This window comes from Pocillopora damicornis, chromosome 7 (assembly GCF_964200805.1).
Source record: "Pocillopora damicornis chromosome 7, jaPocDami1.2, whole genome shotgun sequence".
Classification (NCBI taxonomy): Eukaryota; Metazoa; Cnidaria; class Anthozoa; order Scleractinia; family Pocilloporidae; genus Pocillopora; species Pocillopora damicornis.
In genome coordinates this window covers 1,933,809-1,954,210 of record NC_142676.1, presented here as the reverse complement: position 1 = coordinate 1,954,210, position 20,402 = coordinate 1,933,809, and the positions used below count along the sequence as shown (strand labels likewise).

The window sequence follows — 20,402 nt, the reverse complement described above, 5'->3', positions numbered from 1 at the left end:
TAAGGTTAGTGCCTCATCCCTGACCTCTCCTTAGCCCCTCCTTTCTTGTCAATTATTGATAAGGCCAGCGTTCAAAGACGGTCAGCAGTAACCCGTTGATATAAACATGGCGGACGTAGTAGATCATTTTGGTCCGTTTGTTAGTTTCAACACGATTACTCGTTTTAGAGGCATTATTGCTTGTTTGGTCCTCTCAGTGGCCTACGTTGCAAGCCTGTATGTTTTAAAATCGCCTTATCCCAGGTGAGTTGAATTAATAATAGACCGAAATAGCTTATTAGAACAGTTAATGATGAAAACGAAATTTTGACTTTATCACCACCTGTCTACGACTTGGAATGCACAGATAAGATTGTACTGTCATTTTTCTTTTTGTTGATCCCGTGATGATAACCGATCCTTGTAATTGTTATACAATAGTGGGTAATGTGGGATTGGGGGTTTTTCACTTTTTAGACTTAAAATCGGTAACTGATTAAAATTAATGTTTCAGTGTGAAATTTTACCCTTATATTTTACTACCCAAATTTTTTTACTTTTTTTTATTTTTAATAATTTCTATGAAATTTTAGTGATTCGCCTTGATGGTAATTAAACAAAAATAACAGACAAAATGAAAAAGCCAGCGGGATAATCTGTATGAGAAAGTCCTCAACACAAAATAAGAACAGATCATTATGCATTATAACACAGGATAAAAGTGTGCATGTCTTATGACTTGATATCTTGTTGATTCTACCTCTCAACTCAAGCCTTTTCCAAGAATTTCTTACGATTAACATCTCACTTGAATTTCTCCTCATTAATGGCAAGAGAAAATTTACAATTTAAATACAACTTATTCAATATTTAATTCCGATTTCTTGTCCTCCACACCCCCACAGTGAGGAGACATACCTTGGGCAACTGTAGACCAGGAGTGAAATGAAAACTCAGGGGGTGGGGGGAAGAGGGGTCTCTGCAGAAAATCGACAGTTGAAAACAGATAAAGATTGCATGCAAAAAATTCAAAACCAGCTGATTGTAGTGATATATGGTTAACACAAAATTTTGATTAAATCATTCAATGCTAGTTGTTTATGAATATTTTTCACACTGTAGGAAATCTCTCAGACAGTCAGTTAGTTTGATAATTCTTTAATGATTGTTTTATAATTATGAGCTTTGTTTTATTACTGACTTGTGACAGTGATTTTTCTGCAGAGATCATCCTAAAACTATCAAGCAGAGATTCAGAAGTGTCTTTGTCATATCTCTGTTGGCTCCGTTATATGTTTGGCTTTGGGCCGACAGATCTCTAGATTATAATGTAAGTCTAGCTTTATTACCCAAGCACTCTGTAGGAGGCTTGAGTTTGAAATTCAGGTCTATTTAGTTGCAAATTGCCTTCAAGACAAAGGTACATGTAGTGCAACTTCTTTCACATGTACAATAGGTATGTACATGGTAAGAACTCTGCGTCGAAAAGATTGACATGTTGCTTGTTCTTTTCATACACCTTTCACATGGATTTGAAACTGACTTGTGAAATAAGTGCGAACATGTTATGATGAATGTAGATGGATTTTACCATCATGAGCACCTGAGTATTTACAGATATGCATTAATTTTTAGAGGTACTGCAGTGATATTACAGTCTGTAGCAGGATCTGACTTAATTAAGAAGTCTCTAGTACTGGGAGAGGTGTCAGATAAATGGAGTCGAGTCTGGATATTTCATATGTAGCTGTACCTGTATAAGGAAGTGAATCTGCCAATTTGAGGCGTTTGTCTTTGTATCTGTCAAAATTCTTTTTCTTTTTTTTGTTTTTAGGTCATTGTAAATTCTCTGTTTTACATCTGATTAAAATAACATCTCTGTTGCATTGCTTTTTAGGGTATCTCCCTTTGGAAATATATGGGAATCCACTCAGAAAATATCTTTATAGCTATTCTTTTTCCTTTGGTTTTAACATTGGTAAGATGTAATGATATTTGTTATTCCATCAAGTGTCTTCCTAACAGTAGCATTTTTCTTTTTAAAAAAAGGATAAGATGTATTTCAAAATATTTACATATCTGCTTTTATTTCTCTGTGGTAGATTTTATTTCTAGGACCCATCATATTGCTGTATTTCAGTGGTGACCCTGGGAATGTGAAAGGTAAATTTCTGTGCAATATATTCAATAATTCATGTTGATGAGTATGGTTTTTATATATGTTACCTCAGTCACAGGAATGAGTTGGAGTGTTTTTATTTCTCCTTTTGCCAGGCTTTCTTGAATATCCATCTAGTTGGGTTAATGCCATTAACTTGAGGAACTACCTTGTGGTAAGTTTTCAATTAAGTTCTACATATTCAATTATTTTTTTCTAAATGGGTTGTGCTTTTGTAGAGATTTCATTATAATAATTTCTTTTTGTTGTTAAAAGTTTGAAGTTCTCTTAGAAAAAACCAGTATGTCAATATTTAGTACATTAGGTAGATTAGATCAACTTTGAACAATAGCAAACTGATGGCAACAGAACCACATATTGGCTGCTTCCCTTGCATTGTTTAGCAATGGTTCTGTTTGTATGTGCCAACTTTCTCTGAGCTTAAGACATGAGAATTTTCTCTTGAACAAGACCTGATCATGTCCAAAGATTCCTGAAGACTTTTGAAGATGCACCAGAATTTCTTAACATGTCCAGCCTGGCCTTTAGCTCACATTGATCCCCCCCTTCCAAAATTCACATAGCCCTGCCATGCAGGGCTATGTGAATTATGGGCAATAGGCTGCATTATAATTATGGGCAATAGGCTGCATTATAATTATGGGCAAATGCTGCATTATTACAGCATTTGGTTACATTTTGTGAACTTAACTGTGTGCAGATTTCTCAGACTAAATTATCCACAATTTCCCTCAAGTTTACATTCATTTTTTAGGCTCCCCTCACAGAAGAGCTTGTGTACAGGGCATGTCTTATTCCTCTGTTAGTTCCAGGGTTTGGAAATGCCATGCCAATTTTTATTTCTCCATTATTCTTTGGAGTAGGTGAGGCTTAATTACAGGCACTGTAAGTTAGTTAAAATTATTTTTAGATTCACGGTTAAACAGCATTATTTTTCCTTCAAGCATGTTTCTTTCAGAAATTCACCTTTAAGCCTGAGTTAAACAAGTTGTGAACTGTTGAAAATTAATGAAAAAGGTGAACTTAAATGAGATGGTACATACAAAACAGAGAGATCAAACAGAAATCTGTGTGAATAACAAATTAGCAGAGATTTGAGGAAAAAGTGGTGCACAAATGGGACTCAAGGGTGAATTTTCAGCCAATGACATTATCAAACATACTAAGGGCTATTTACTTACATTTTTTGACAGTTTTAGTCTGCCTCCCTGTTTGTGTTCAGAAGAGAAGTTGAGAATTGTTTGTTTCAATATGTAACAAAATTTACATAATTCATGTTGTTATTAGCTCATATTCACCATGTCATTGAAAGATTACAACAAGGGGAGAACCCTAAAGATGTATGGTCAACTGCAAGTAAGACATCCATTGTGTAGTTAATTAATAAATTGTAAGTTGTAGAATCAATGTTTTGAAATTGCTGCAAAACAGAGCAGTAAATGAGTTGTTTGGTGATAAATTTTCAATAGATGTGTTGCAGAAAACTCAACCATGACAGAATAATTACAAGAGTGGTTTCCAGAGGCAAAGGGCATCACAAGTATTAATTTTTCGACAGACTGCATTAACAATGATGAAGACCTTGACTAGAATGATGAGTGCACTCTAATGTACAATAGATTCTGTTCCTTTAGATCCAGTGATTGCCATTAAAAGCTCATTATAATTTTGTTTTGCTCATGGTTGAAGCTGCTCTTTTCCATTCAGTTTTTCAGTTTGGTTATACGACAGTGTTTGGGGGCTATACGGCTTTCTTGTTTTTAAGAACTGGTGAGTTTATAGTCAGTAGTACATTGAGTCAGCCATTCAAATATTCACTTAATAAATAATTAAGATGGGTCAACAAAGCTGTCACTCAATCCTTCACCTAGTCAGTTAGTGGGTAGGATGGTCAGCCAGTCATTCACTAGGCCAGTCCAATCAATCTGTGTGTCAGATAGTCAGGGGTCAGTCAGCTAATCTGGAAATCACACAGTTGTTCAGTTGGTCATCTGTTAGAGATATACCAGGTTATCGGTCAGTAAGTAGGTAAGTTGGTCTCTCTGTCAGTCAGTCAGCCCACTGATCCTTTTCCTCATGGCAGTAATCGCATTGAAGTTTGTTTGATGTTCTCACTCCCGTGTAGGTCATCTAATTGGTCCAGTTTTGTGCCATAGTTTTTGTAATTTCATGGGATTTCCTCCTCTTGATCAAGTACCAAGCTCCAAGTATCCACGAAGTGAGTCAGTCTTCCGAAAACACAGCGAAGATTAAATATAAAAGAGATCGTCAGAGTACTTTTAAACTGTCATAACTAATCAAGGATTCCTTTGGGTTTAACTTCACTCTGATTCGTCAAGAAAATTTGTCCTATCCTTTTAGCCAATCGGATACAAAACTAGAATCAACCACAACTTGGTAACTAGTATTTTCGTGCGCTATAGACACTTGCATTATTTTTTGCTTTGAGTTTTCATAGGCTTCTTATCATGTTTTTCTTTTATTGTGATTGGTGGTGGTGAATAATTTTGACTGGTGTTAGATATGACTCTCGTTCGGAAATTGTACTAATTACAATCCATGATTACTCCGTGGTCGTGACTAAAAAGAAAACACGTCCCGAAACAAGCGTTTACAGCACGTGATTATGAAATAGTTTTTTTTGTTGCCGCTGGTCGCAAACATACTCAGTGGATTTTTGATAAACTAAGGGAGGTGGAGAGTTTTCAAACCCTCTGAAGTTACCATTAGACTGTTATGAAGTAAACATGCCCCTTCCCTTGGAATATGTCATGAAGCTCGGCAGTAAAAGTTTTCCTGATTGATCCTGAGACTTTGTTTTGTCTGTTGCAGTCATAAGCGCTTCATTTGTGGCCGGACTGGTAGTGTTTCTTATCATGGCTGTACCTCTAACAAACCCAGTTTGGTACAATTCTGTATATTATTCCTTGCAAGCCAATGATGGGGGAGAATGACTTCCTAACAGGTCGTTTTTTAACAAAAACATCCCGAAGACGTCTGTACGTGGAATCGATCGCTATCGCAGAATTTTTAACGTTTATTTAGGGTATTTCTTCCAAAGACCTCGCCCTCAGTTATATGTAATTCTACCCGTAACAGAATGGCATTTTGAAGTAAAATATTTCTAGAAAATTCAAATATTTAATGAACGCGGTGATCGAGGTAATTTAGTTACTTAACAAATGGATATGATAGTAATCAGTTTTTGCCATTTGTTCGGATGAGTGGTAAATATCATGAAGAAAGAAATATTTAATGAAGTAGAAGATTGAACGAAAATCAGCAGTGGAGACGTCAACTGTCTCGTGCTATATTTATATACAAACAAGGCATACAAAGAGCTTCGTGCAGATTTCTTTTCAATCATAATTCACTCTTTGTTAATACTGATGTCAGATTTCTAGTGAGATGAAACGTTTTGTCTATGTTATTAAAATGATATAAAGGTAAGAAAATGATGCGTGTTAACGTCGCCTCCACTGAATTTTCAAGACTGAAATTCGCAGATCAATCGCATAGGTTTCATTAAACAGGCGTGTTACTACACTTAATTCCCAAAGACTTGCTTGCCCCTTTTACACTGGATACCTAAGAACCAGCAGATACCCTAATCTTTCTTATTCGTGGGTCATCCGTAGAAATCAAAATCGTCATCATCCTCTTGATCCATTCCTCCCGTGCTCAGCTGTAAATCTACTTCGGACTCCGTGTCTGAGGTATTCCAGAAATCTATGCAGGAAAAAATACAAGAGACTTAGTCAGAATGATAGTAACAAATAATCAAAAGCTACTAACAGCATTGAAATTGTAACCATGCCCCGAGTGGCACTCAGTCTTATCGCTCACTTTCCTCGGTCGAAATACTGCATTAGGAACCCCCACCTGAAATTTTCTTTCAAAGGATTCATACATCTAGAATTCTTGAAGCAAAATTAGACGGTCTTACTCGCCATGTTTTCTTATTATTCGAACCTGGCAAAACACGTTCATCTATTCTAAAGTCGTAGAATTTTAACTCGTATGTTTTGGCTGTTGTAAAGCAAAAACTTATCAAGTTATCGAGGAAGCCAGTGAGGATTGTTCAAATGAAATACCTGTTTTTCGTTTGGCTTTGGAGTCAGTAAAGGACTTAGGCTCACTCTTATCATTTTCCTTGTCAACTTTATCACCGTTTTGCTGTTTTTCCAAAGCAGTTGGCGTGTATCCAATCACGTCATCCGGCGATAACGGAGGCGATGCTAATGAGTCAGAATCTGAAATGTCGGATTTGAAAGACTTTAGAGATGTTCCTCCCCAGCTATCACCCACGTCTTTGTTAGTTTTTCCATCTGCATCAGTTTCAAACAAAGAAAGTTTTGGTTTTTGTTTCCCGCTTTTTGAATAGTTCTGCGATTTCTGACTAGGTAACGTCGTAGGCGGGGATATACTCCGTGCCAATTCCCTCTCAACATCTTCGTCAGCCTCGCTTTCTTGTTTTTGCGGTTCAGTGTTAGCCAGCGGATCACTGATGTCATCATCAGGTTCAGAGTGAGCACTGCTCATCATTTTAAGGTACGCAAGAGTTTCGGTGAGGGGAACTTCATCTTCAAAATCATCCTCGTACGAGACCGTTGGGTCTGGTGTCGGTTGGCGATTCTGATCCTTGGATTTACTAAAAAAAGGTGTTAATTGACATAAATCATTAAGTTTTTACAGTTATCTATGGCGAAAAGTGGACGCAAAATAGTGTCATTGATTCTGCCAGGCTTCAGAAACATTGCTTAAATATTCTTTGCCGAAATAAAATAGCAACAGAATAAAAGGGAAATTGAAAATAAAGACAGAGTTCCTTTTAACCCTAGTCTCTAACCCTTTTTCTATTCAACTATTGAATTGCTTGGCATTGATAAAGCGATGATTTACATCCCCTCTGTATAAATAGTGATGAAAATAAATCGAAATAAGTTTTCAAGCACTAAAATTACCCTTTAAGGTTAGGAGCAAGGAAAACTGTGACTGGCGCGAATAAATCGTGCTTTAAAGGTCAAGAACACACCCTGTTTAGCCAATGAGATTTTGCACTTCGTAAAGCGCACGCATGCTGAATATTTCTTACTTTGGAATGAATATCACTTACTTTGGCTCCATTTTGGGTGGAGTAGAACCCAGTGTACTACTAGAAGCTTCAGTTGCGATTGATACCTCATCATCATCCTGCTTAGGTGGCGCCTCATTTTCAAATAGAGGCTCATGATCCGACTCGTGACCAAGGGGGGGAGCAAGAGGGGAAGCTGAGCGACTGCTGACATTTGAAACTGCTGCTTCAAGTATTCTACGCAGAAGCTGTTGGCTCTGAAAAACAAAAAGGTGACATGTTCTGTGAAAACTGAACTAGGAAATGAATTTTCATAAACAAAGTAGGAGACCGTTTAACGAATTGATTAAATTTAGAAGTTTATCAGGGAATGCAGGATGAGTAAGGTCGGCCCTTTTGATCAATCGGCATTACTTTGTCTGACATGCAAATGAAAACTGTCTGAATCGAGGCAAACAAAATAAGTCTGCCTGAAAGTTTAAAAGAAAAGCGACACTAAAAATATAATTTAAATGGGCGTCTTTCAATTGAACAAATAGACGAGACCCATTATAAACAAATATCTTTATTATTTTTCGAATTAATTTTTCCCTGTTCTCGAATGTGTTGCTCAGTTGACGTAAATTGTGCGGGATAAATAAACGTAGGCGTGTATTAGTAAGGAGCACTATCGCACGTCTCAGGTGGAAAATTTACCGAGAACTCAATAATGTTTTAGAGATAGGAAGGTGGTTGGCATTTTCTCTAAGTAATATTCTTTTTTTGAAACTTGAACCACAAAACTTTATAAGAAAACTTTTCTGCAATTCAAGTATTATCTTAGTTAGCAGACACTATTATGAACCAAAGGAGTAGAGGTAGTCAAAACAGGTGACACACTGTTGTGGAATGAAACCACTTCAGGAGTGTTTTGTCTTCAAGGCACTGACCTATACAGGTCACAGGAGACATCTGCTCAATCTCTCTATACCATTAGAATAAAGCCGTTCTGTTAGTTTCTTTCTGCGTATGTTTATTGCAAAACTGTCTTTTAGAGGGTCATTCAGCAAACAAGAGTCAGATTGAAAGCTTCAGGGAGTAATGCTGTTTCGTAATCGATTCCGCATCACAGCATGTCTCTCCTTTCAGACTATATGCGTCGTCACATTAGCGGCTTAAACAGTGATACCACAATAATCGACTTTGAGAATAGGTTAGGAAATATTCAAATATCTATCTACCCTGAAGGAGATAACTAAAGATATCGGCTTCTGAATAGCTTTAATACTCAAAGTAAAAAATACAGACTACGCGACAGGCCTCGGCTAGCAAAATAAAAGCTGGTGATAATTGGGCCCGTACAAGATGAGTAAAGCAAACTGCTACAAGGCGAAAAATACATCAGTTGGCGATGTTTTGTAATCACCATTGAGTAAGTTAAACTTCCCAACTGAGCAGAGGAATTTGGAACAATATATCAAAACCCTTTAACTTCAATTTAGGTGAAGACAATGCTGACCGCAAAGTTCTACTGAATAAACAAAATATTTGCACAACGACCGCAAACTGTAAGAATAACATTGCTAAACTGTAGAGCCAAATTCCAAAACTCAAAGGTAATAATCTCTCTTAATATCGATTGCATAAATCAATTCGACATGGCTAGACGTTTAATCTGTTCCTTGCACTGTTCTCGTACCTTCCACACTGGAATTTAATGCTGATAAAATCCTTTTCACCAGATTTGCATAAAAATGGTAGTAGGTTAACATTTGACATTACTGTTATCAGTTCAATGTTGTTTTCGAATGTTTGGAGGAATTAGAGGCATAGAGGATAAGTGTAGAATATTTTGGAAATAAAAAAATGCCACATCATTTCATTTTAGCGATTTCGTAAAGATGTTATCTCTAATTAAGAACCAGCTGGCGTGGTAAGCAGAACACGAAACTCAACGATATGCAAAAAAATTCTATTGAATTGAAATGCATTGTACCTTTAATCAATCAGTATCAAAAACACAGACAGGACTTGAGCTTTCTCTTTGAAAACTCAAAACCACCGGAAAGGCCGACCCCAGACGTTTTTCTCGACTTCCTTTTTTTGACTAAAAGACCGAAAAATCGTTAACGCTCGGCTGGGAAAAGGTAAGCGCTACTCCTCGCTATTTCTCATCAATAGGTTTGAAAGTTGAACAAAATACTGTATACTATCAGAGGCTCCCTTTCCTCATTCCCAAATTCTTATTAATAAACTTTGACTACCGTGATTATTATTCTCCTATCTTGCAAAATTTGATATCGTTGATGATAGTTTGTAGAATAAGGATTTCTGGGAAGAACGACCAACGTTTTGAAAATGAGAGAAAAAGAACGAAAGCAAACAAGTCCAAAAGCAAGTGGAAGATGTCTGACAAGTACTTCAAAAATATAACAAGTTTCAGCTCTCTATTGTAATGTTTGTTGTTTCGTTTAGCCAATTTATGATTTTACGGGTCACTTGGTTCGCTTAGATTGACAGGCATACCACTCCCTGAACAACACTTAAACTGATCACCTCAATCATAGCTACCTTCTAATTAGTTACTGGTGCAGGGTAGAGATATCAAGAGAAGAGAGAGACCCTTCTCTAAGCAACCAAAAGCGCCGTTTCAATTTATTACACGTGGAAGAATGGCAACCCGGTTTGTTCACTGTCTCATATTCTACGCATTTTGTCAGATTATCACCGGATTCATATGGACACCAGAGAAGGGACAATTGAAACATGAAGAGCGTAAGTTTGTTCGTTGTAGTTGTTGATGTCTTTCAGAATTTATGCGGCTTTATAACGGTATTCTGAATTACATCTACAAAGGTTTAAGTAACTTTCAACTTTTAACACAAAGTGATCTCAAAACAATAAGTTTACAGAATGTATAAGCACCAAGAGGATGTGAGTATTACAAAAGATGGTGGACTGAGGTTACCATGTATTCTGATGGATGATACACGGCGATCAAAACTTAAACAAACAAAACAAAAGTTTAACTGAATCTTTCAAAATGTAGCAGTAAAATGCGAAGTGCGCCTATTTCTTTTTTGTTATTGAAATAGCCCTTTCGTTTTACCCACAAGTTGGTTCCTCTTCGATTTCTTTCGCAATTAAGTGCCACCTAAGGCTTTAAAATACTTCTTTCCTGCAATCTGTTTGACACACTCAATTCCACGTCCACGTCAGCGAAATAGTAACATTTTCTAGAAGTTCAACAAAATCGATAGTCTGGGAAATTAAATTACATGCATCAGTGCACTGAATTGTGTCCATCTGCTGCGCAGATAAACCAGCAGAGTACATTCTAGAACAAAGTAAAGTTATCTTTCTGAGTTACTGTTTACACAGCAAGCAATACAAAAACAATAGGGCAATACAACTAATTAATTAAAGGAGATTTCGCAATCACCTCTCCAAACGTTATCTCTTGACGTAGGTTGGGGCTTTTTGTTCAGAGCATCAATCTTATTATCGGCAATTATGTATAACAGTATTCCTGTCAAACTTTTTTTAATCAAAGTGATGAGTAACGATACAAACTTTCATTTTTCCACTTGGAGTCAATATAATCTCCCTCTTAATTCCCTAATGCTTCTACAAGTCACTGTCACGAGTTGAAAACTGTTCGAAAAAGGTGACATTGGTGCTACTTCTGGGAAAAATGTGTCCGGAGGACCTAAGCAGATAATGAAGAAACATGAAATTTCCGATGAACGAAGACACTCACAAATATACCCGGTAACATGAAGGTAATTCTACCTCCACATGATAATACACATCTTGACGGACATCAAACTTTAATGATGTTACGATTGTTAATACCCACATATCAATTCCTCTGCCTCGCATGTCCTCAATTCAAGGCACGATAAAACATCCGTGTATGCGCAACCCATATCTCGGTTAAGAAACGTCTGAGACAAGATTCCAAATCATTTAATTCATACCAGTCTTGCCCATGTAACGGGCCGCAGTGCCAAGGCCTCACCCACTCAAACGTTTTTGCCAGAAAGGCAGCCGATTTTTTTTTCAAAAAAGGAAAAAAAAAAAAGGAACATCACCATCTATTTCAAAGTGAGACTCGAGTTTCTTATTTCCGGTTGTGACGGCTGCTAATAAGCCTTTTACCAGCACTCAGTCAAAAGAGCCGAGGAAAGACTCGGACAATCGAGAAACTGCGAGTTCCTGAACGACGGGAAGGAAGGATTATTTATTTTCCCTTCCCATCTATCATTTTCCCGAGCCCCTTTTTTCTTACTCATGTTTAGGTCATTATGTAATTTGGCTAGAGCGAAGGGCGCGACAAAAAAAAATTGGCTCAATCCTTTGCCCTTGAAGCTTTTAAAAATTAGTGACGACTCACGGATTCCCAGCGCGACGCAAACGAAAAGGGAACTAACGTAAGGAGATAAACGTTTGAGTACATTTAGTGGTAGATTTCCATTGGAGCCACTCACGTAATGACAGCCGGCCCGTCGCGCTTTGGAACGCTCATCGTGCAGCCCAGACAAAACTGTCACACGCACGTGGGCGCTTATTATCAGCAAGGATTCCTTCCTGCGGGTAAAGTTTCTCGTATTTTTGCGTTGACAGAAAAATCGTGCGCACTTGTTATAAACTGAACACAATTTTACTTCTAGAACGTTAAACTAAAATGAGAGCTATTCAAGTTTGTGATTTTCCATCAGACTTCTAGGACTTGTCCAGCATTCTAACCGTTTGTCTGCATACTAAAATGTGTATAACGTGATATAACTTAAGTCAGAAAATATGGAATGCCGTCATTTTCACATTTCCATGTAATTCTGTCAGGTTGACGAATAATTCAGTTGCAGTCAAGGAGAGGTTTAGAATAATGTAATAAACATTTGAATCACACCACGTTCCGTTAAACCATATAAAGTGCATTCTTTTGGAGGTAGGAGTGGTATTTTTTACCATTTTGCGTGATCTCAAATGCATTCTACAACCATCGAAGTGTCTGGAGTGTATTCGGATGTCAAACGACTACATACGATAGTCACGAAAACCTTTTTCTAAAATTAGACAACAAAACCTACCCAAGTCTCGAATTCCAGCTGAAAAAAAATTGTGGAACATCGTTGACAGTAATTATATAATAGTCACGAAAATCTTTTTTTCTAAAATTAAACAACAAAATCTGAGCAAGTCTCGAATTCCAGCGGAAAAAATTGTGAAACATCGTTGATAGTAATTATAACTAGCTGTCTGTTCAGACCAGTCCATTCAATAAGACTATTTTGTTACTTAAATCAGAAGCAATGACTTTTTTTTTTCAACTAGTTCAAGCAACATTAAAATACTCTCAAAAGATGGAGGCCAGAAAGAAAGTTTTCGTCACTACAATAGCCACAATTTAGAGCAGCTTTCAGTCATTTTTAGCAAGTATATGTTTCAGGTTACCACATTTAAGGAACAACACCAGGCCATTTTTAATCTTCATCTAATGTCTTCATCCTTCTCCATACTCATAGTCTCTCGTGCTTTTCAAACCATACTTTTCTATAACGCTATCGACATTGCTGATCCTAGCAGTATACAGGACGCGTGTGCTATGAGCTTCGTAATAGACCTAGCTCACCGCAGAGTCTCTGTGGCTCAGTGGTAGAGCATCGGAGAGCAGAATCCAAAGGTCTGAGGTTCCGTTCCTCATGGGGACTCAGCATTTTTCTTCGTCTCACGCTCGTGACAAGACGAAAAACATCTTTCTCTATTTCTTTACCGCGCTCAAAACTTGCCATATTCCACGTACTTTTCCATGTTATAAAACTAATCTTAGATTCCTCTACTTCGAGGACAATATCCTTAGTCTAAAAAGCGAATTAACATCCTCCTTTAAAATGTAAATGTTTGTTATGACTAAATGACTAGCAGAAGTGCCAAAGATGTAATTCATTTTAAGAATGGATTTGCAAAACAAATTCCATTTCTAAGAATTGCATTTTGATGGATCTAGAAGACGCAACAAACGAGAAAGTCTTAACAAGAAAACAACTACGTAGAACATCTCGCCAACTTCATGTATGAGAATAAGCAAGAAAGTACACAACAAGCAAACAATTTAACGTAATATTTTGGTTTTTGACAAGCCCATTGTCAAACATAACAAGGACCGTAAAGCGTTGAGCAAATAAGGAGAGCCAATAAGGAAAGAGTGTCACAAGCTAATAATGGTAACAAGAAAGCAAAAAAAAGAGTTAGGGACAACGTAGAACAAGATGTAAACTGCTAAACTAAAACGATACGACTTCTTTGACAGCCACAATTAAGTAGAGGGTTGTACCTGTCAATCAGAGGAGATTCCAGGAAACACAATTGGTTATTTTTATTGCACGCAATAATAGTTGCGCTGTTTAAAACAGTTTCGTGAACGTGATGTAAAATTAGCTTTATCGAGTTTGTTATTAAAACACTACGGTAAATGATTTAGAGAAAGTCTTCATACACCGGCGAAGGAAAACAATGTCGAGCTTAAAGAGACTTTACATCCTTTGTCCTTAGTCGTTCTCTATCTTTTCAAATATACAATGCAATTATGTTTAATCATTTATTAAGAGATTGTCAAAGTTGGCGATAACTTCATTACATGAAGTATGAGATCATTTAATCCATATGATAGCGTTACAAAAAAGATAATAACAAGATATTATACTGAAAATTCTTGCTCTTAATCTTACTTAGTTTTTACTCTCCCTCAATTTATTTGATTTACGAGGGAAATACAAACGTTTTCACCTCACCCTCATAGGTCGAAAGGGCACTGTCAATATGAGTGCCGAGCAAAAGATGATAATGGTGTGATATGGTACCTCACAAAGAGAGCACTAAGAATGTTTACGTTCTGTGGTCGCTTACTGACGAATGTTGTCATCTTTTAACCAAGTAGACAACTATTTTCGTGTTTTGGAAATGTTTGCATAAGCAATCGGACCAAATAATATTGAATTCACAGAGCCCAACAGGATTCATATTTAACACCGTTGTATACATTAGAGCGCTTAAAAACGACCACTACCAACACACTGTGGTGAATTTATCACACTTCACCTGCAAAAGTGATCAATGGAAAAAATACCCCGCGGAATCACTTATTTAAACATTTAAACCCTTAAAACAGCAAAATGCCCCCAGCAGCGCTTTCATGAATATTTATCACGGAAAAGTGCATTCAAGATTGATTTTCAAAGTCAATAAACCTTTCCTTTGATAGATCAGTGCCAAGAATACTTTCACCATCAATCATCCAAAGGGCACACTGTAAAGAGCATCTCCATTTGCGTTTTGAAGTGTTTGTCAGCACTCTTCTAGGATTACTTACGTTCAACTTTGTAGGTCGCACGAAACAGCCGCTAATGTACAGACATTGAAAAAAAAAAGACGTGTCGAAAACGAATTCGAGTAATTTGATAGGTGAAAAATTGAGCAGGAAAATATGCGCTCCTTTGAACTTTAAAAAAGGTCACTCAATGGAGTTAAGTACTGACCCCGACACGATAAAAGACACATGTCAAATGAGCTCCGCAGAGAATTGAGAAACGGTGATAAATCGAAGATAACGAACTCAACTAGTTCTTACTGAGCACCACTTAGAAAATGATAAATAGATGAAAAAGATAAAGAATAAACTTTATTGCAATTTGTCAAAACTGCTTAAAAAAAGAATGCAAAGTAAGATATATCTAGGTGTTTATCACATCTTAAGTATAAATCGTTCGTTTAATTCTGTCTATAAAAGTTACGATAGAAAACGAAAAATAAAAAAATGGACCCAAAGGGTAAGGTTATGCTGAAATATACCCCGGAAATTTGGAAAGAAAGAATTTAGGAATAACGTCTTCTCGAAGAATCGAAAACCGCCGCTAAGTACAATCTATGACCTCTATCACACGAACTTCCATTACGTACAGAGCCGTGTCTCAGAGCTGGTTGCTCCACGCAAATATTAACATCCACACCCACTTGAATCATTAACAAAAGGTGTGTCAAACATTTTAGGAGCGAGCTAAATCGTTAATGTTTTCATGCGGTTGGGCGTAGAAATTTCCACTTGTTGGACATTAGATAGCCAGGCGGCAAATGAAGAGCCTTACTCAAATTGCAGTCAAAAAGGATTAACAATACAAAAACTTGTCGTGATTATATCAGATCAAAGAAAGTTATGCTTTTATCGAATGGCAACTTAGGGTTTTATTAGACAAGCAGGGGGTATCACCACCACATAATTTTTATCACCTTAAATGGAAAAAGGCGATAGTTTAAAAGAAGTATGAAAATTAAAGCTTTCAAAATACCTCTTTGCCCGGTCTCTGGTATATTTTACGATTTAACTTCCCACACTTAAGATAAAGCTGAACGATTTTTCGGTGAAGTTGAGCAAAAATACACATTTAGATTTGTTTTGATGCGGTATTGATATGGTTGTAAATTTAGAATCCTACAAATGTCAAATACGCTAACCTGTGGCAAATAAGAAACATAAAAATAAAAAAAAATTGAACAGCCGTTTTCTTAATGGATCCAGACTACACAACTGGTCAATCTCTTTCAATATTTTTCCCTTAGAGCTATACAAAACAAAATTTTGGGTGGATAGAGCTTCCCATTTGTTATACCATAGTGAAGCTACTTTTGTGTCCTTAGGAAGCTATCAAGAGAAGTTCAGCAGTTTCTAGAAGTACAGCCGAAAATCAATTTTCAACAATTAAGGGCGTGAAACACAAACCAAATTAAGGAAGTTGTATCAAGTGAAACTATCCTGTTAACACCCATCAAATCAGAAAAACAATTGTTTCTCCCGCAACATCATTAGTCTCGCGAGAAAGCTGGAAACTCTGCGTCTGTCGTAGAGACCCAAGGTGTGAAAACTGCAGTGGTAACAAACTTCAGGAGAATTTCCAAAGATGATTACCGCTAAACTATTTCTCTTGCCATTAGCGGTTGCACTTTCGCAGTGTTTTGTCTGGGAGAGAACGAAGAAAAGTGGCATGTCCTTTTACTCACGTAAGTGTTACCTAATTCACGCCGGTCAATACTCGTTACAGTTCTCGCGAACTGGTTTATTATGCGATTCAAGACACGACAATTGAATTATGGACGGTAGACCATTTGAAGGGCGATCACTCATACGTTGAATGTTTATAATTGCTGAAAAAAAAAATAAAAGCATCAAAGTAATCGTGCAGATTACCATACAACTGTACCAATCATTCAGTCATAGCTAAGGAACCAACTTGCGCATTGAATGCTACCGACTCCCCACCGAAGTTATTTTGAAAAATCGACCCCAACCATCCAAGCCGTAGGGTATGAAGAACCGTAATGCTACTGATCAGTAGACTTGTAGTAATTTTCGCATAATTTTGGGAAACTAATAAGGTCTGGAATACACTATTATTTACTGTCAACTGAATTAAATACAGGTTAATGCTACGTGATCAGCCATAAACCAGACACTTGTGTCATTATAAGTACAAAGTACATAAGTACAAAATACTGCCCCGTACAAAAAAAAGGAAAATAAATCCAACATTCTGTATTCTGTACGGTGCCTTTAAAATAAACATCGTTTGAAGTGTGTGACAAAACAATAGATAGCCTCAAAGACCTTGACAATGACAAAATTGCAATTACTTTAACAGGAATACAAAGAGTGCCAAAGGAACGAGTCACCGCTAGGAAAATTGAACAATTCTTCATCCAAAATGGGAGACGACACCGACGAAATATTGATCCGCCTGAGTACGACGTTGTTCTCGTGGTCGACGCCTCCAATTCCATTCGACCGCACGATTTTCACAGAGGCATCAAAGCTCTGCAGACTCTTATCGACAAAGCAGACCCAAACACGCATTATGCAGGTATTGTGTATTCTAACAAAGCAACCGTCGCCTTTGACTTCACCGATCTAAGAACTGCCAAGCATTATCTGCGCACTAGAGTGCGTTTCATTGGCGAAAAGACAAACACACAAGACGCATTCCTCAAATGCCGGACAAAGCTCTTTCAGAACAAAAATTCCAATTTACGACCACGAGCCAAAAAACGCGTTCTTCTTCTCACTGATGGCAGTTCAAACATGCACATCCACCTCACTCTGTACCGCGCCTTTCAACTGAAAATACTTGGAGTTGAAATCTTTGCTATTGGTGTTGGGAATTACATGCCTGGTATACAAGAGTTGGTTGGTATTGCTAGCAGTACAGACAAACACCTGTATCGTGTAAGGAGCGTCTTGTCATTACTGGACATCGCACGGCTCATTCCACCGTGGAGGTACATGCACCAACATCAGTTACCGTGGCTTACGAATAGGTACAATCAAGAGTATGATGACATTAATACCTAAGACATCGTAAATACCGTAAATCCTAGAATAAACAACCTTCCTTAAACAAACCCCTCGAATAAGCGTCTCTCTTAAAACAAGCGTCCATTTAACCTGCCCCCCCCCCCCCCCCTCCTCGTTTTTATGCAAGAATGATCCTGGTCGCCAAACTAGCTAAGTGCGCAAAACAGATTCGATTTGCTCTTTTGCACTCAGCGTGTACGGTCTGGGAAAAGAATCAAGGATAGCTACTGGCGCGTTATTGAAAGTTTAGTATCAGCTTTGTACATGTATACACAGTTTATGTTGCTCTTCACGCATAAATCTAATATCACAAAAAACGATCATATTTGCCCGTGATTCTAGGCCCAAGGAACTAGTTATGGAGGATTACGGTGTAGACATACGCATTCTTTCGTGCAAATATGGAATAAAACTTTTTCTTCAACAACTCGGATGATTTATGTGAGACTTTAAAGTTCGCATTCCTTATTCCCAGCTTTGTATTTAATGAAATGATGTTAAGTGTAGACTTGTAAGTTAGATCTGGTTTTCTTGTTAAAGATGACAGTAACCTTTGGCAAAACGATAAGAATCGAGTTACCATACAAGAGGGGGAGCTGCCGTAATATTCACAAGTAGACTAGTGTCAGATTCACGGTTGAGCCGCAGCAGTGTGTTGCTAAAAAATATCTGATGTGTTCGCTCATGGGTATCACAATATAGCCTTCTGGGATTCGTCGCAGACAATAACTGCTAGAGACATAATACCTTGAGGTAATTTCTTTGACACAGTGTGTTTCAATTAAGAAACATCTTAAAAGTGTTTTTGATGGATTATAATTTCTCTATTCATTTCGTATCATACTGAGATAGTGATAAGCCCTACTTCAAAAACAACTTATGTAATCGAAGTGAATGATTCAAATATTTTTGGAGATCTCTTCTTCGAGAAGTGTGAGGAAGATCGTTAAGTTACGTTAAGTTAAGATGCAATTTCTTAAGTCCTGCTACACTCTACCTGATAAACACTCTTCAGCATCGTAAAAAGAATACTTCCTGTATACATAGAGACTATAAGTACCCAAACGTGTGTTATCTCGAACTGCCAATTTTTTTTTAACACAGTTTGTTTCAATCAATAAACATCTGTACACTATTTACAGCATTATTATTCATTTTGTATTATGCTAAGATAAGATACGTAGTACTTAAAATAAGTTAAGTAATCACAACAATAATTTAATTATGTTTTGACGTTAAAAGAATGCTTCGCTCTGTATATGTGTTTAGGATAATTGCCGCATCCAAAATGAAATTAATACGCAAAACAGACTTGTAACCCTGAGACTTCGATAAAAATAACACCAAATAACATCGACCATAATTCACGTCCTAATTACATCAAGGTAAACGACAGTGATGAAAGTTTGGTAATATCCAAAGCAGCGACAGAATCTTAAATTATGAAAAATGCTACTACTATTCGGTTTTCTTTGTTCGTGTAATTTCTCTTAGTCTCAAATTTAAATTTGTTCAAGGGCCATTGTCAGTTAAAAATAACTTTGTAAAGCCAGCACTTCACCGCTCTCTTTCGGTCTACATGAAAACTGACTAGATATGACAGCGTGAGAATAATCGTTTGTGACTCGCCACGGTGAAACAGTACTGATTTGATTTATCTAACTGCTCTTTAACTTTTTTCGCCATTTAAGAGCTCTACTCGCCAAATAAATTCAACAAGATGATTGTCAACGAAAATGACCTTAACCTTTCATGTGGCACTAACAATATAAGTCATCAACAATCGCATAAGTTTTGATAAGCCAAATAATGACTTGGGAATGACACTTATAGGGTGCTCTGATGGTGTGAAAAGGTACATTTATGCCAACAGAAGTTTCTCCTAAAAGATACTTATATTTGAGTGTTTATCAGCTAGAAAAACCACCCATAAGTACAGGAGTATCAGATTGTCAATGACAACTTGTTTTGGCTATCACCTATAACAGTGTGCCGAAGTAAAATTTTCAGGAAACTACACAAACATATACCAGGGCCCTTGAAAACTACTGACAATTACATGCATTTCATCAGTAACTACGAAATTGCTTCTCTCAAAAGCTCAAGTGGCACTTGTACACCTCAACAAGAGAAAGTGAAAGAGAAAACGAGAAAATGAAAAACGTTGGCGGAAAGCTCAGCGTTGTGAGAATGTCATGTGTGTGTTAAGTGTCCCACCAAAACGACCAATAACGAATCTATACTTATATTTACCATGCGAATAAATCCTTCTCAAAACCCAATCAATTTGCACAAGCATGAGGTAGTTTTGAATATAAAGATTTCTTTGATACTCAGCTCACTGCGAGGTCAAGAACTCCTTATAAAGTCACAGGAACATAACTACACTTGAGTGAGTGTTTGAGGTTGTATCTTTATTATCGTAGTAGCGGTAACCCCAATCTGTTTTGCAAAATGATTAAAACTTGTTGCACCGCGATTTCGATTTTTTTCTATATCGGTCTCAAAGAAGCTAATAAAAATGCTAGCATCGATCCAATTTAACACTAAACTAACTCTTCTAGCTACATGCTAAATATCAAATTATTCAAGAAGATTCCGTCACACGTAAGTCTTTTTTAACTAGGGACTTTTGGGACTGTACAAGTTTCTTTCAGTAAATGATAGTGACGACGTAAACGCAACCTGATTTGCTTCTAAAATTTGCATCGCGAGTAAAACATTCCCCTTTGCCGACGTTGAGTTACAGCCAAAGAACTCGTCGTGATCAGTAACTACGGTAAATTAAA

The 20,402-nt window shown here is 37.1% G+C and overlaps 3 protein-coding genes across 6 annotated transcripts in view; 2 read left to right on the top strand and 1 right to left on the bottom strand.

Annotated features, from left to right (window-relative positions):
- Nucleotides 1-80: 80 nt before the first annotated feature.
- On the top strand, nucleotides 81-5,613 carry LOC113671925 (CAAX prenyl protease 2). 2 transcript variants are annotated; one of them, XM_027188187.2, is made up of 10 exons: nucleotides 81-243; nucleotides 1,204-1,309; nucleotides 1,877-1,957; nucleotides 2,082-2,142; nucleotides 2,254-2,312; nucleotides 2,913-3,021; nucleotides 3,446-3,514; nucleotides 3,866-3,928; nucleotides 4,284-4,376; nucleotides 4,991-5,613. In XM_027188187.2, exons 1-10 carry the CDS (start codon nucleotides 107-109, stop codon nucleotides 5,110-5,112), a joined length of 900 nt encoding a protein of 299 aa, XP_027043988.2. In that variant the 5' UTR covers nucleotides 81-106; the 3' UTR covers nucleotides 5,113-5,613. The 2 variants fall into 2 exon arrangements, with proteins under 2 accessions (XP_027043988.2, XP_089069400.1); XM_089213274.1 differs by lacking the exon at nucleotides 4,284-4,376.
- LOC113671928 (uncharacterized) overlaps nucleotides 5,427-20,402 on the bottom strand; it is a 27,577-nt gene continuing 12,601 nt past the window's right edge. Inside the window, exons 9-11 of the mRNA XM_027188191.2 lie at nucleotides 7,275-7,489; nucleotides 6,253-6,809; nucleotides 5,427-5,887 (exon numbers count right to left, since the gene is read on the bottom strand). Of these exons, the coding sequence (XP_027043992.2) occupies nucleotides 5,787-5,887; nucleotides 6,253-6,809; nucleotides 7,275-7,489 (873 nt within the window). The 3' untranslated portion in view covers nucleotides 5,427-5,786. The remainder of the gene's footprint in view (nucleotides 5,888-6,252; nucleotides 6,810-7,274; nucleotides 7,490-20,402) is intronic.
- Nucleotides 9,721-18,746, top strand: LOC113671927 (matrilin-1). 3 transcript variants are annotated; one of them, XM_089213276.1, is made up of 3 exons: nucleotides 9,748-9,986; nucleotides 16,200-16,265; nucleotides 16,904-18,746. In XM_089213276.1, the coding sequence occupies exons 1-3, from the start codon at nucleotides 9,884-9,886 to the stop codon at nucleotides 17,608-17,610; spliced, it is 876 nt and encodes a 291-aa protein (XP_089069402.1). In that variant the 5' UTR covers nucleotides 9,748-9,883; the 3' UTR covers nucleotides 17,611-18,746. The 3 variants fall into 3 exon arrangements, with proteins under 3 accessions (XP_027043990.2, XP_089069402.1, XP_089069403.1); XM_089213277.1 differs by having other exon boundaries at nucleotides 9,777-9,986; nucleotides 15,906-16,265; XM_027188189.2 differs by lacking the exon at nucleotides 16,200-16,265 and having other exon boundaries at nucleotides 9,721-9,986.